General features: G+C 42.5%; 2 protein-coding genes and 1 long non-coding RNA gene across 3 annotated transcripts; all 3 read right to left on the reverse strand.

Annotated features, from left to right (window-relative positions):
• LOC103648117 (putative pentatricopeptide repeat-containing protein At1g03510) lies at positions 1-1,257 on the reverse strand (the record flags this gene model as incomplete). Its single annotated transcript, XM_020548700.2, is given in 1 exon segment — positions 1-1,257. A coding segment is annotated over 1 exon segment (277 nt), but the record flags the coding sequence as incomplete, so codon positions are not given.
• A 4,875-nt stretch (positions 1,258-6,132) lies between these two features.
• Positions 6,133-6,595, reverse strand: LOC103648115 (uncharacterized). The gene is made up of 3 exons (XR_563262.2): positions 6,560-6,595; positions 6,397-6,469; positions 6,133-6,299 (listed from the first exon to the last, which is right to left on the reverse strand). It is a non-coding gene; the product is annotated as an uncharacterized lncRNA (long non-coding RNA).
• A 552-nt stretch (positions 6,596-7,147) lies between these two features.
• On the reverse strand, positions 7,148-8,639 carry LOC109944441 (uncharacterized). Its single transcript, XM_035965099.1, has 6 exons — positions 8,444-8,639; positions 8,024-8,363; positions 7,874-7,949; positions 7,374-7,789; positions 7,194-7,291; positions 7,148-7,155 (listed from the first exon to the last, which is right to left on the reverse strand). The coding sequence occupies exons 2-6, from the start codon at positions 8,047-8,049 to the stop codon at positions 7,148-7,150; spliced, it is 624 nt and encodes a 207-aa protein (XP_035820992.1). The 5' UTR covers positions 8,050-8,363; positions 8,444-8,639.
• Positions 8,640-15,848: the final 7,209 nt, after the last annotated feature.

Genomic DNA, 15,848 nt, shown 5'->3' on the forward strand with positions numbered 1-15,848 from the left:
GCTCCAGACCATACTGCTCTTTTATGCACTTAAGTAGGCCCATTCCCTCCTCAACAAGGCCTATGTTTTTATAGGTAGTCAACACAGCAATTAAAGTGTAGTGCTTGGGTTGTACTTTTGTTTTCTTCATCATCTCAAAAAGCTTAACAACTTCGGTTGCAAGTCCACTCCATGCATATACCTGCATCATAGAAGTCCAAGATATTGCATCCTTATCCATAATCCCAATAATAAAGGCACCAACTGAAAGACTGAGACTCCCACATCGACCATACATGTAAATAAGTGAATTAACAATCGCCTGTTCATTCTGGAAACAATGTGAGGATGTACTTCCATCCCCTAATTCAGTGATGGAATCAGTGAGATCATATGTAGAATCTCCAAGAATGTAACATTGTCTGGGTCAATGCCTGTCCTATGCATTTCTATCGCAAACCTGATTGCTTTTTCCGCTAGTCCTAGCTGTCCATAGGCTTTGATCAGGGCATTCCATGCAACCACGTCACATCTAACCAATCATCGAACTCCAAGTCACAGAATCCTTCATCTCCATCTGCCGGAACACCAACAATGCCTCACTCAAACAACCCAACTCTGCATACATCTCTGGGAGAGCATTGGAAACGAAGAGGCTGTGCTGGAAGCCAGACTTAACCACAGCGCGCGTGCATCGTACAACGACCCTTCGAAGAACCGAACCAGGCATAACCGGAAACCAAGCTCACAAGCGTCGCCTCGGTCGGCCACGCTCCATCTGCAGACCTCATCATGCCAAACAGCTCCACAGCCTCAGCCAGGCGCCCCGCCCGCGCATACCCACCAATAACGGCGTCCCACGCCACGGCGTCCCGGTGCGGCATTCCGTCGAACACCCTGCACGCGTCGCCCATGTCCCCGGCCTCGGCATGCCTCCCGATGAGCGCAGTGGCCACCAGGAGGTCGGAGGCAGCGATCCCACAGGCCGCGGCGGCCTAGGCCGAGGTCCGGGGTGCGCGCGCGCAGACCGTGGAGGCGAGTGTGGCGAGCGCGTGGAGAAGGCGGCGTGCGGGGGATTCCTCGAGGGCCTGGTAGCGGCAGGTGACGAGGTGTTTTCCCAGTTTTGGGTCAGAATCCTGAATCCGTATTTGAATTTGGATTGCATGTGTAGCTCCTACAAGCTACTGCTACGGAGCGGAGGAGTGTTCTCTGCAGCCATAATGGTGATACATTGGAGCAGTAACCACAGCTCGGCTGTCTAAATTAGGCTACTCACAATGGTAGTTTCATGTATATTTAATAGTGTATCACGTCACTATTTTAAATGATATGGAATGATATTTAAGATAAATAAGTTTTATGGGATGAAATTGGTTTTATGTGGACGAAACCATGTAACTCGTTTCCAAGGTCTTAGAAATCATGTGAAATCTCTATTGAGAGTAATGTGTTTTATCTTCACATATTTTACTGTTTTCTATTGGCTGTTTAGTTGCATCGTTTAATTAGTATGTTAGTATATGAACACGTTGTTTAGTTTTAGTATGTTAGTATATGAACATGATGTTTAGTTGCATCATTTAATTAGTATGTTAGTCTACGAACATGCAGCACAGTTCTCAAAGGACTTTTTAAAAACAGATGCTCTGATGAAGCAATCTTGTTTTTCAAAGAATTGCGTGCAATGAATGTAAAGATCGATACCATAACTCTCAGTATCATGAGGCTAATCACAGTGAGGATTTCATGTCTCTGTTTCCAAAAATGTCACATCAACTTTATGGATTAATGAAACACCATCTCTCAATAGAGAGTTTCATCTCACTATTTCATACGTCAACATACTTCTTAAATGTTGCATATAAATAACCAATAGGATTTACTCAATTATATGAAGACTAGGTGGGTGCCCGTGCGTTGCGACGGAACCATATAATAACTTATGTACATATAGGTGAGTGCACATGCGTTGCAACGGGGACATATAATATCCTGGATCCACTAATTTACCTATATGTACACGCATGGGCAAAATTGTTGATGTTGTCCCAAAACACCCTCTTGCTTTCTCTGCAGAGGGCATGAGATTCATCTCGGAGGATGCAGTTCCTTTTATATATTTTTATTTATTTATTCTCTGCATTTAGGATCCAGGAAATTCATTCTGCTGTAACTCAGTTCATCTAATGTAAATTAGTGGCAGCAAAGTTCAATAATGTCTGGTCTCTGAAGCACATACTCAGTTTTCTGTCGGCTGTGTTGCAGACGAACGACTTATTGCCACAGAGCTAAGGATGACAGTGTGAGTATCCCCTGTTGCGTCGATAGGTCAAGTAGGCGATGAGATCGGTTCGCTCCTTGGGCTTCTTGAGCCCCGGGAAGACCATCTTTGTGCTTGGAATGTACTTCTTGGGGTTGAAGAGGTAGTCGTACAAGGTGCCCTCCTCCCAGACGACGACCATGTTCTTGTTGGTCGTGGAGTAGGCATAGCCGAGGGTGGTGCCTGACTGACGACCGAAGAGGTCGTGCAGGTTGGGCCCCTGCCTGTGCTCGCCACCTCGCTCCACGGTATGGCACTGCGCGCACTTGGTGCGTGCAGGTGGGGTGCTAGCAAAAACATATTGATTTTGATTTGGTCTAATACATGAGATGTTTAACGGGTAATATGTGGCACAAATTGGTTCTGTTTGTTCCAGCACTTTGCACTGGCCCGATGCCCCGATGGATGCATAGTTACAGAGAACACAGAGAACGCCATACCTCTAATGTACAAGAGATAATTGGATTTTTGCCACACACAATGTTATCTTCTTGTTATAATCACCACTCTATCTATGAATTGTGAGTTCAACTGAGTCTATGAAATGTAGGTCTAATGATAATTTTACAAACATGTTTCTTGCTTATGGCAAATATCAGAATCTCTCACTGTACAAAGAGACAGTAACTAAAATCGCCTCACAAGACCAAATTCCCATGGGCACCAATTCATCACCACTGTACTGCATGCACTGCACATACATGCGGAATGAAAACTACATGAAAAAGAAAAAAAAAGTAGACGAAATATTATATCCATCTTCCTCTCGAATCCCTTTATCGCTTCGCCGAAAGCGTTCTTGCATTGCGAGAGCCCATTCAGCACTCGGCGCAAGCGGTGAGCAAGGATTTCTTGCAGTGGAGGATGGCGTCGCGCACGGCGACGTCGGCGTTGCCGTGACACCAGTACTCCACCGCGGCGGACGGCGACGGCGAGGAGGCGCTGGACGTCGACCGGCGCGCTGGGGTCGCCGTGGCCAGCGCCCTGGTGCGTGGCGCGGAGAAGAACACCCGCCCTGCTGGCACGGAGCTTCTCGGACCAAATCGGGTCCAAAAACAAGAACCGGCCGGGGTCCCGTAAAAACGTTGCCAGAAACAAATGCATGGTTGGTATGTTGACATGTTGTTGTGTGGCGCTGGACCCCGAGCGCCAGACAGATGACAAAAACGGTGTACTACACTGCTACCAATCAAGCAGTGCTGTTCCAAACCCATCAGAGACAGGGTCATCAATGTTGGCAGCAATGATCCGGGATTAGTCGGGTGGGTGGGATAATCCTGACAAAAGACCGCGACAGCATTTCAGCAGGCAGCATCCAACCCATGCCAGTGTGAGGTCCTGCAGTCTAACAATTCAGGGGAGATTAATCTATTGTTCGAAGCAGCATCGTGCAAGACCCCCCTGGTCCTCACATGAGGCATCTACTATATAGAATGATCTTTTGTCCAACTGTGTGTCTTCTCCCACTCATTTACTACCTATTAGAGTACAGTATACCTCTTAGTTCCAATTGTAGACTCACTTTTTTTATTAAATTTTTTTTGGAGTGACACATCATCCTTTCTGCTTAGTTAATACGTACTTAATACCATAATTAATAGACAGCAAAGCACGTGGTTTATTTTCTTGGGCTGGGAGGGACTGTGCCCTTGTGCGTTTCCCGTCGCCCGGTCTGGGAAACGCTCCGCAATATTCAAACCAAGGAGCAGGAGCCAGTGTAAGCTGACTGGGGGAAACAGGTTCAGATTCTCAAGGAGTTCCGTGAACCTGGACACGGTTCAAGACCCTTGAACAGCGGACAGTGGTCTCTGTAAGCAGCCAGGGGAGCTTCAATAACGACATGGACCTACAGAATCCTGCACCCAGTAGGTCTCTCTGGTCTAGACCCTCAAAGCTAAGATGACATGCTCTAGCATAATAGCATAATAGAAAATCTCCTGTACAAAGGCAAGTTTGACCATGGATAACTGGATGGGTATGACCTGACACTTCTCTAGATTGGTCTGAAGCCTGGTCAGTGGTTACCCCCTCGAAATCTCGAATGTACCCAGAATGCTTCTCAAGCAAAGTCCAAAAAATCCCATATATGTGTTTTCGTTTTTAATCTTTGTGCACTAATATTTTGTATAAAGTAGTTCGTTCACCGTTGCAACGCACGGGCACATACCTAGTAATTTATTAAGCACTTGTTCCTTGATTGTCATTTGGCTCAGTTAGTTTGGAACATCCTGTACTTGACTACTGGGAAAACACAATCCATTGACATTAATCACATGTTCGGTAGTTGGCTTAGTAATTGCTAGAAGTTGTTTTTGGAGGGGGTCACTTTATGTTGCTCGATTTGGTTGAGCAGAAATTATGTGATTTTTAAGGAAAAGCACAGGTGAATAAGGTGATGATCTAGGCTACAGATTGAAGGTCATTAGAACGGTGCTTGAGCTCTATCTTTTTGGGCTATGTGTGTTCGAGCAGAGGCCAGAAGTCTCTTAGCCAAGGCTTTGTATCACTTTGATGTATTGTTCTTGATTTTAATATAATGCTTCCCTTTTCGAAAAAACAGATGCACCCATTACAGCACAACATGGATAATTACTTAAGCCTCGAGAGACCCAAAAAAGTTGCACAGGAATGGAACCAAAGAATTTGACCTGCTGAGTTTTTTAGCTGCATTCGATGTAACAAGTTGCGCCAATGTGCTTGCGCAGTTCCTCCCCCTGCAAGGTGAGGCAGAAAGGAAAGGGCAAACTATAAGATACTGATGAGAGGCATTTGTATCTCAAAATTGCTAAAAATTATGACAAAGTTCAGCTGCTGCAGTTCTCTAGCCCTCAGCATAAAAGCATGGGAAATAATTAGTAAGCAAAAGAAAACCTGGAGACGGCTCAAGGGTTTTAAGAAACTTTCAATTCCGGAAAGAACATCAGCACGTGTGCTTTCACAGAGGGCCAGCACCTGCACTCTGCCTTTAAACCACTTAATTATCTCAGATTCCCAGTTGCTAACTAAGCTTGTGGGGGTTACAATGACAGCCCTTTTAACCATTGGCTTATCATCAAAGCCTTGACAAAGAAGGGTATATAGTAAAGTTATCGAATGTAAAGTCTTCCCCAATCTGGGCATGTACAACAAAGGTTTACAAATAGTTTTTATTATCATGCACCAGATAAAAGATTATGAAGTAATTGAAGTGAAATTTAAATGCTCGGTGCAGAACTTACTTGGCCCTTGTTAGAGCCACGTTAGTCCTCTGTAAGTTTGATAGAAACCCAACTGTACCAGCTCCATTACTCCTGACTGTTGATATGATAATTATATCTTCCTCCGCGCCTTGGAAACCATCCACATATTTTACTTTCACTGAGAAATAATCATTCCTCCTGCAGGCCTTCCCAACCTTTTCCTGTATTGCTCTAACTTGAGCATTGTATGGACACACAACACCAATAGAAAGCTTGCTTCGTGTAGAAAGTGTCTCTACAATAGATAAAAAGGCAAAAACATTATAACCTGCCCAAACATAAACTGACTTGATCTTGATCAAATGATATAATACTTATTAGAGAAAGAAATGAAACATACAACTACAGCACTGTACATTATGGCTGCCTTTACCTTTTAACAAACTTTGCACTATCATCACTATAATATGCAACAGAATCGTACAATAACACGATAACAATATATATTCTAGATATGTGCCCGTGCGTTGCGATGGAAGTAAAAGATTTGTATGAAACATTGATATGGAGCAACAAACATCACTATAATATGCAAAATACGTGTGGAAAACATTATCAATATCACACAAATTAATTATAAAAAGTTAATTTAGAATTTTAGTTACAGACAAATGTGTCAACAACTGTTCACTAATAAGCTAATCCTTTTTAGCGATATCGACAAGTCTTTGTTGTATGTTTGCAGGGATGGCATATCGGCACGAATTGTCCTCATAACTTAAAAGATCAATCACAAAGTTTCTTCGAAGAGTCTTTGCATCCTACAGACAAAGAGATAAGAGAACAAAACATATTATCTTGTAGAACGAGATAGCTAGAATGTAAGTTTTGAACATAAAACGAACGTACTACACTCACCCCAACAAATTTCAGTCGTCTGTCATTCCCCCACATGGCCATAGCTTGTAGAACGAGGTAGCTGGTATTAAACCTATAGAATAATATTTGGGCAACTAAGTTTTATACAATGATTATCATAGAAAAAATTTAAACTGCTGAGAAGGTGGTACGAAGAAAATACCCTCTTAAGTCAATTGGAACACCAGTCTGAATTATATGTTCCCACTTAAAGATATCATCCGCCCATCCAGAACGTTTCTTGTTGTAAGCAATCTTATATTTTTTTGAGGCCATGATAATCGCTTCCGCGAACCTCTTGTATGGCATGTGTTTACACCAATCTTGAGTCGGTGTAAAATCGATAAAAGTCACATGCTTTTTAACATGATCTATTACGAAAAGGGCATGACATCCATTGAATTTCCATGGCATGAGAACCTGCAAAATATCAGTCATTAGGATCCTACAACAGAAGTGTCCTTTATAAATACATTCGAAATGAACACATACTTACATATCTACAACCCGTGATATAATAATTCATTGATGGCCAACAATCGAGTGTTTTGGCTAACTCTTCTGTTGTAGGATCCTGATGGTACTTTGGAAGTTTACCAAAACCAACCATTCTCTGGATAGTATATATACATGTCCACATGATGATTAGATGTAGATACTATATATTAATACATTAATGATTGGAAACAAACTTACCCAAAAACGCATGTCCATATAATGATTTCTATTATTTATGATTTCTTCTTTCGGCCTACGTGACTCTTTATTGGCAAGCAGCCGAACAGCCATGTCAAAACATCTTAGAATCATATATTGAGTTGTCGTTAATATGTTTTGTAGGTCTTTGACAGATATTTCTATCTTAAAAGGATTGAAACTTCGCACCCATGTTCTCCTGTAATGTAGCATGACGAAAGTCTATATCAAAAATCTAAGTAGTCGATATACATAAAATAAATAAATCAATGAGCACTTACTCTAGTGTCGTATCGTCTTCTATTGCCATGATATAATCACATAAAACATCTATTGAATCGGCTTTGGTCACTGGCATGTCCTTTGTGGAAAGACCAACCATTAAAAAGTCATTGGTGCAACCATCGGTAGAGACTTTTACAGGAGCTCTTTTATCCCAATCATCAACAAACCACCTTTGCAAGTCTGCTTGAGTAATAGGGCCTTCCTCATCTTCATACACTACTTCGCTATCATCAAGCACGTGGAGTAGTTTCCTCTTATTAGAATCTGTTGGGTTTTCTAATATCTCAACATCAGATGGGCTTCCAGAGTCAACTTCTTTTTCATTTTTGTATAACAGACACCCCCTTCTCTTATTCAGGTCTGAAGATAGTAATATAGCAGCCATTTTTTTCCTAAAGTGTGACATGTCATCCTACAAATAAGAAACAATTATTTAGCATTATATATGTAACACTGACTGTAGATGTCCATATATGTCATAGTAGTAATAATATACCTGGGTAAAACTATCAGACAATTCATCCCCTGTCCAGTATTCGATATAGTTCAAAAGAAAGAGGCCACATGAAGAGCTACAATATACATTAATACCAACATAAAGATTAGTATGAATGAAGAAATTGGTAAAGAAGATCTTAGGACGTACCTATCTGTCTGCTTTGCATATCCCATGTCTATTTCTCTGAGCGGCCAAGAAGCAACTTGGAGGTCTGGTCACCTGTGGTCTTTTAACTCCTTACGTTGAGATATCATATCTATTTGTCTTTGCAGTCCTTTAATCTTTATATATGGTAAAATAAAATTAGAGATTGGGATAAGTTAATATTGAATTCATAATTGTTTAGTTTGTGCATACTCACAGAGTCAGTGAGGTCTTTGCGGTCTTGTGAAGTATCAAGTGAATCAAGCACTTGTATCTCCATATTTCTTGCATGGATCACAGCAAGATACCAGTGCGTCTCTCGGATGTTTATCGGAATAAACACCTACAAAACAATTATAAATACTTGCATAAGAATAAAATACATATAAACACTAACTTTTCAGATTGCAAACTCATATGTACCATGTCATGGTCTAGGTAAAGTAACACCCTTCGTTCAGCGCTACATATGTGTGCCATGTCTTTAATTGGATATAGCTCCTCTGTTTTAATTTCAAGATCACCATCTCGCTTCAGGAAATTGAACTGGAAAGCATTTTCTATGTGAACGCGACCTCCAGATCGGCACTTTAGATGCTTTTGAGCTTTTATCAAATTTATGTAATAGTCTATAACCTGCAAGTGTGTAAGTTGTGGTTAAAAATACCTGGATGAGTAAAAAAACTTATACATAACAACGTCGCCAAATATAAAAACTAAGCATGGATTACCTCGTCACCTAAATATGCGCTCGACTGAAATAAACACTCCATCCACTTCCTTTCAACAAAGGCATCATCAATAAGAACGACTTCTACCCTTGGTTCACAAGAGATTTCCTTGATAAAATCGATGAGAGCAAGATCACCTTGCGTGCAAATATAGTCTAGGAGCAACCAGTCATGAGATAAAACTAAAATTAGTTATTACAAAAAATACAAATTGATCCATACAGAACTATGAAAATTATAATACCTTCTCGAACTATTGCGGTTGCCACCGATTTTTTTGGCTTGTTATGAGACAAGCCTACAAATAGAGATTCCATTCTCGTGGGACAAAAACCTACATTCAAAACAAATTGTTAGATGCATAAAAATTAATATTGCTAATTTCACAAATGATCCAAAACTCAATAATACTTTAAGATAGTATGCATGCTCTAATAATACACAAACATGTGCGGCTCTAATAAAAACAATTGTAGCATGCAAACATGACTTGATAATACACCAGACCAATCAAACATAAGACAAACATCATCCTATTAGTTTGTTAGTTGAACATGCAACTCTTACCATGGGTCTAATTTGTTAGGACCTCTTTGTAGACGATGTTCTTGGTATATGTCCCACAATCTATGGTGGGGGTTTTCTTTACACCCTTCCTTGACTTTTTCCTCCCATCGACAGCTGGGATGACAAGAATCTTTATGTTCGATCGGGCTGTCGCTCTAGATAGAGCAACATATAGTTGGCCATGAGAGAACACTGGTTCAGGCAAGTATACACCAACATTGGGAATAGTCTGACCCTGTGCTTTGTTAACCGTCATTGCAAAGCTAAGCCGTACAGGAAACTGCTTTTTTTGAACTGGAAAGGGAACATCTCTTCATCGGAGGGACACAGCGGTATACGCGGTAGGAAAATCCGTTTTCCAACGTGTTGACCCAGTACAATCTCTGCGTCAATGCTATTTCTTTGGAAGCCACGAACGACCAGCCTGGTGCCATTGCAAAGTCCATTTGCAGGGTCTATATTCCGGAGCAATATAACAGGACATCCAATCTTGAGCTTCAAAACATGAGGTGGTAGCCCATTAGGCGTCAATGTGTTTAGGAACTCAGGTGGGTAGTAGTTGTGGGGATCATCCATGGCGCTATCGAAACTATGGTACACCATATGCTCCCCTTGAAAACGATCAATCATCTTAACATTTATCATATCAACCCAGTCGTTCCGTGTTGACAGTATCGCCCTTGAAGTGATGTAGGTGGAATCAGACATATTTTCGTTAAGATTTGGGAAAGCAAAGTCTATTAGGTTGTCAAGATCGTTGTCACTCCCACTGTAAGGCACACACACATCATCAGGAAGACGAATGTCGCTGTCACTATTTGTTTCCTCAGTTCCACCGCCTACGCGCAGCAAAAACTCCGCAAACCAAGGGTCGTTTTTTGCTCTCATGTTGCTAACAAGCTTTAAGTGGGACATGGACTCCCATAGGTAAGACATCTGTAGCGAAGACGCGACCACTTGAGCCCTTGACCCTTTACGAACAACAGGCAAGACCTGTCTGAAATCTCCACCGAAGACAATGGTTTTACCACCAAATGGCAGTGCGGGGCGACCCATTATATCGCGCATGCTATTGTCCAGTGCCTCCACGGCTTGTCTCTTAGTCATAGAAGCCTCGTCCCAGATAATGAGAGATGCTTTCCGTAGCAACTCTGTTGTTCCACTCTGCTTCGTGAAGCTACATACAGCGCCATCGTCAATAGTGAGTGGTATCTTGAAGCGTGAATGGGCGGTTCTTCCTCCAGGCATTATGGAAGCCGCAACGCCAGATGTAGCTATTGCCACTGCAATCTTGCCCTGGTTGCGTAGCGTCGCGAGCAGCACTCTGTATAGATAAGTCTTCCCGGTGCCACCAGGTCCATCCACAAAGAATAATCCACCCTGATCGGTGTCAACGGCAGACATAATCTTATCATAGGTGGCCCTCTGTTCCTCGTTAAGAGAGTCTTTAAGAGCCACATCTTCCACTGTCGGTTGGATACTTTCCTCCTCGTAAACCTCCCGAGCAGTACCAATAGCATCGTCATACGCGTCGATCATAGGAGGTAGAGGGAATGTCTTTATGTCCTTTCCCATTGACTGCAACATGTTCCTAATGTCAATCAATACCATCTGCTCAACATGAGTTTTGTTCTGACTCTTGTGTTGATAGTCCTCGGACATAGAATCTTTGTGTTTCTGCCAGAGTACAGCCACATCGCTTGGCTCACAGTACACCAGTATTGTGGCAAAAAGTCGTCGCAGCGACGATGGCATCTGGAAAAGAGCACGTTCAGTGAGACACTCATCCAGTGTGTTGTCCGACTCAAGTAGTCCCCTTCTCTCTGCTGCCTCACGAAAAGTCGGTAGGGTGACACCATCAACTGTCCTTAGATCCACATAGGAGGCGGTGCCAGTCACGTGGTTTAGGAGAACACGAAGATAGTAGCGCTCCCCCTCAGCCGGATGAGCAGAGACTATCCTACCGACTTGTCCACCTGTATCTTGTTTCCTCCATTGTCATACTTTTCCCTTACCACTCTGCCAAGTGTACCACTCAGGGAAGTCACGATATAGGATGCCACGAGCCTCCTCGTGTAGCCTATTCGCCTCAAAATATGATGTGAGCATCGACCTATCAACACCTGGATGGTTGACGACTCGCTCGACCATTTGCCGCTCGTGAAACGCCACCATGTGCATGTTTGGAAGATGGAGTTGAAGCTGCATAACAGGTGGAGATATCTGACTAAGCTCAAAGCCGTATATCCTCCACAAGGCTTCCGGAGGAGTCACCCACCTTGCATCTCTATACTGCTTGATCTCATCAACATCATCATCTGCCTTGCTCGCATCTCTCATAACAACAGACGCATGATCATGGCCTTTGTATATGTATTTGAACAGGTATTTAACAGCCTTGATGCTCCCACATGCCTCGACATTGATGTGGCAGTTGAAGAGACGAAGGAGGTATGGGTTATAAGGGACAACCCATCTATTGTCCAGTTCGCACCCTCGGACCTTTTCTTTACGGTCATCGTCACGACGTCTATAAATAGGGTACGAATCCTTCCCTTGCAAGGTTGTGTCACTGAAAGGCCGAGGGTAATGATTCTTGCACGATTTACGACCCTTAGTGCATGGGCCGTTAGGGTTTAGCGACCCACATGGGCCATGCATCATATGCTTGATAACCATCTTTTGTAGTTCAGGGTACTTGTTGCTTGGGATCTTGGCTGAGATCAAAAGGTCGTACTGCTCAGGACATGTGAGCTTGTACTTCCTCTGCATTATGAGTAGAAAATGGGCATGCGACAAACCTCGCTTCTGAAACTCCACGACATAGACGTAGGCTCGGACCTTACCAAGAATATCCTGTTTAGTCAGCCGATGCTTTAACTCTTGTAGCTTCGCATGAAGGACACGCACTACAAGATCCGGACGATCTTGCGGTGTCTGCCCAGGGAGAAGCTCCCTCCTTATCTCATCCCAGTTAGGGTTACATGTCATGGTAAGAAATATGTCTGGTTTACCAAACTTCCGCACCAGAGCCATAGCATCCATATACCGACGTCTCATGTCACGAGGACCGCCAATAAACGACGTCGACAGCACAGTTCGCTTGCCAACCTTCTCTCCTCTAATATCTCCATCTAGCATGCTATCCACCAAGCCCTGGTACAGGTCTGCCCTTAACCGATCCTGATTATTGCGTATGTAATCTAAACGAGAGTTCTCAATCTTTATGTACGTGTCGACCGCGAACTGCTGAAAAAGCCGCTTTCCATGAAGTATAGGATTGAATACCCCGGGGCGAATCTGGAATTTGTAGCAGTAGTAGTCACGTACAGACACACATAAATGGCTAGGAGATTCTGCATACGCAAGGATTATAAAGTGAGTGATGATGAAAAGATAGTTAATAATGCGCAAATATTTCAAAATATAAACAAACAACTAACCCGCATCTTCATCATTTGCATTACTTGCCCTATGTGTCGCACGGTATGCATCCACTTCGTCCATGGATACTCCAACCTTTGGGATATTTGCGTGCCAGCCAAGTTCGCCTCTAGGGAAGAACAATGGATATGATAGTGCATCGTAGCATCCATGGTATGAGCGGATGCAGTGGCTTGAACTGTCCTTCCCATGGAGCATAACACTCTTGCTGAACTGGCCTCGCCCTTCGCTCCCTTCGATCCAGATAGCGGCCACCTCCGAAGTGAGAGGTGTGTTATATGTCTTCTGGTTCAACGTCTGGTCTAGGTTCAACGCGATACGATAGTCATCAAGGTTCTCAACGTGACCCATGGTCCTAAGGTGCTCGGAGTACGGGTTTCCACGTAGTATGTCGACTATCTGTCGAACAACCTCTTTGTCTTTCTGTTGATGCTCTTCGCGGCACTTACGGTACCGATGCTCGAGAGTGGGATCATCATCATAAAAGTAAAGCTCAAGGTGTTTATGCTCTGCCCCACCATCCCTACCAAATGACTTGATATTGTGATACATCATGCCCTGTGCTCGGAACGTGTATATACCAGAATCCCTTACATTAGTTGTCATACTATCGAGGCAACAGTATAGGGAAGTGAAAGAGAAATGGCCATTAAAAAACCTAATGTTATCACGAAAGTGCCTAGCATCAGAGTCTGCACTATCCCACAACCTCTTGAGTTGGGGAGGGGTCTCCAGTGGGGCTAGCTCAACCTTCCCACCACGACAACAAGAGGTGTCTCATACTCAAACTTCTTCGCGGTGCAATAACCGCAGTTGGGAACAGTCTTGAGCATATGTGTTTCTTCAGGGATGTTGTTGTACACCTTGTCGTACGGGTCAGGAACATCAGTGGCAGTCGATTCATTTTGACTACCATCGACCTCTATATCCTCATCGGTATCCTCATCTGATATTTTTTTGGAAACAAGGAGTAAGACATATGTATTTATATAAGCATTGGTATCATACAAAGATTGAAATTAGTACATTGCCCAGCGAATAGGTATCCCTCGTTCTCATCAGCATCGTCTTCAAATACGACACCGTCATTGTCATCAACTGGAACGTGAAAATACAAGCCACATAAAATACATGTTCATTCGTGATAACAGGGTGGGGAAAATATGTAGCCCGAATAAAGATTATTAACAATTACCATTGGAAATGACCCTTGGCTTCGACTGGGTATGATCAACCCCACTTCCTTGTTCGGTCATACTTGCACTCTCATTTGTTGCCACGATAGCACCATGGCATTGACTCCTACATTGTACTGATGGAAACACACGTTTAGTCGGACTACACGCTATCGTCCAAGTCGGTCAGCCAAAATGACCGACAACTCATCTGACTTGAAAACAATGATAGTATATTACCATTGTTGTTGATCTTTGCAGTCATATGGGGTTGTGTCCAATCATCCCCTTCCCCAGCGTCATTGATGGTATCATCAGTCGCAGTAGCCATGTTCCTTGAAATGGATGCTTCAAATTGCCGGTTTCGACGGGCTAAGATAGCTTGTCTTTCACCACGTGGCACATGTTGTTTACGTCTTAGTGGTCCAGTAGACATATGCAGTGAATTGGCATCCTCAGTCTGTGTTGAAGCTGGCAGGAACGGGTTACTGGCGATTTCAGGGATAACCCAGTCGCAGGGGGTAATTGTGGATCCATCAGGTTCAATTGCATCTGTTGTAGGGTGTACAACCTCAGGGGTATATGTTGGGGACTCCATGGCGATGGACTCATGACTCAATGTGTCAGCCAACAGTGCTCTAAGTTTTCGTATGTACTTTATCTTTGACCCTTTCCGCTTTGGTGTACTATTGTACAACCTAAGGCGTTCACGCCTAAACTCCCTCTCGGCGGGAGTTAAGTTTTTGTACCGCTCTCTAAAGTAGGCGGCTTTTTCCAAATTATGGTTAGACGTGTTACCAACCGTTTCATGCACACCGCCTGGAATAAGGCATGTATACGTTAAACCGCCTGAAATCAGCTGTTTTGCAAATTTAGTTGAGTGAACAGTCATGTACCTGGTGTCAGAAGGTCTCTCGTTGTGAAAACATCGTTTGCCTTGAATGTCTCATTCCTATGCAACCAATCGCTATCATCATCTTGATTCACATTTATTTTTTCGTCTCCATCTAAAAACATTGAACACATTACTTTCTAAGTGTAGGTTTATGCACAGAAAATTAATTTAAATTTGACGTGTTTCATCACCTCCTGACACAGTGGACATCATATGTTGTCCCTTGTTTTGTTGTCGCGCCTCACGTCGCTTCTTATTCAACTCGTTCCTTTGGTCTGCTGACATTTTTGCACGTCGTTCTCTATTCCTTTGCCTTTCTCGTTCGATAAAATTATTGGTCGGTGAAGTGTTATTATTTGGAACTGCCAAATCAACAGTGGCAAAATGACTTTCATGGCTACAAAATGATTTTCATGGCTACAAAAAATTGCGACTGGTATACCCACAATACCTTGTGTTGCAAAGTTTGTGAAATCAATTGTGCTACAACCATCTGAAAGACTAACTGTGAAACACAATGAAAACCAAAAAATAAGATTAATAGATATTCACTAATCCACAAGAGGATATGTTAAAATAATTGTTACAATGATCATATACCTGAACCAAGATGGATTACTTCACGACGTGTAAAGCCCAAAATTGGTATAAGAAAAAAAATATAATAATAAAATGAATAAATAATATTAGTACAGGTAAAAGAAGCATTATTCATATTTTACTGTTGCGAGATTTTTAAATCTGGAGTTCAAAACAAGGATTTAAATTGAGTTGGAATTATCTTTCTTAAAATACATGTTTTGTGGGTTAACACTAAGAAAATATTTGTATAAAAATGGTAAATAAATAGGTATCATAAATCATAGTATGCATGCTGGATTTTTGTTGTGCATCTAACCTAAAAGTTTGAAATTTAAACTTGGATTTGAATTGAAATAGAAAATAGGGAAAAAGAAAAAAAAAAGGAAAGGACTAAGGACCGCATCTGGGCCGATTTCCCCAAACCCAACCCAATT

This window comes from Zea mays, chromosome 2, assembly GCF_902167145.1.
Source record: "Zea mays cultivar B73 chromosome 2, Zm-B73-REFERENCE-NAM-5.0, whole genome shotgun sequence".
In the NCBI taxonomy this organism is placed as follows: Eukaryota; Viridiplantae; Streptophyta; class Magnoliopsida; order Poales; family Poaceae; genus Zea; species Zea mays.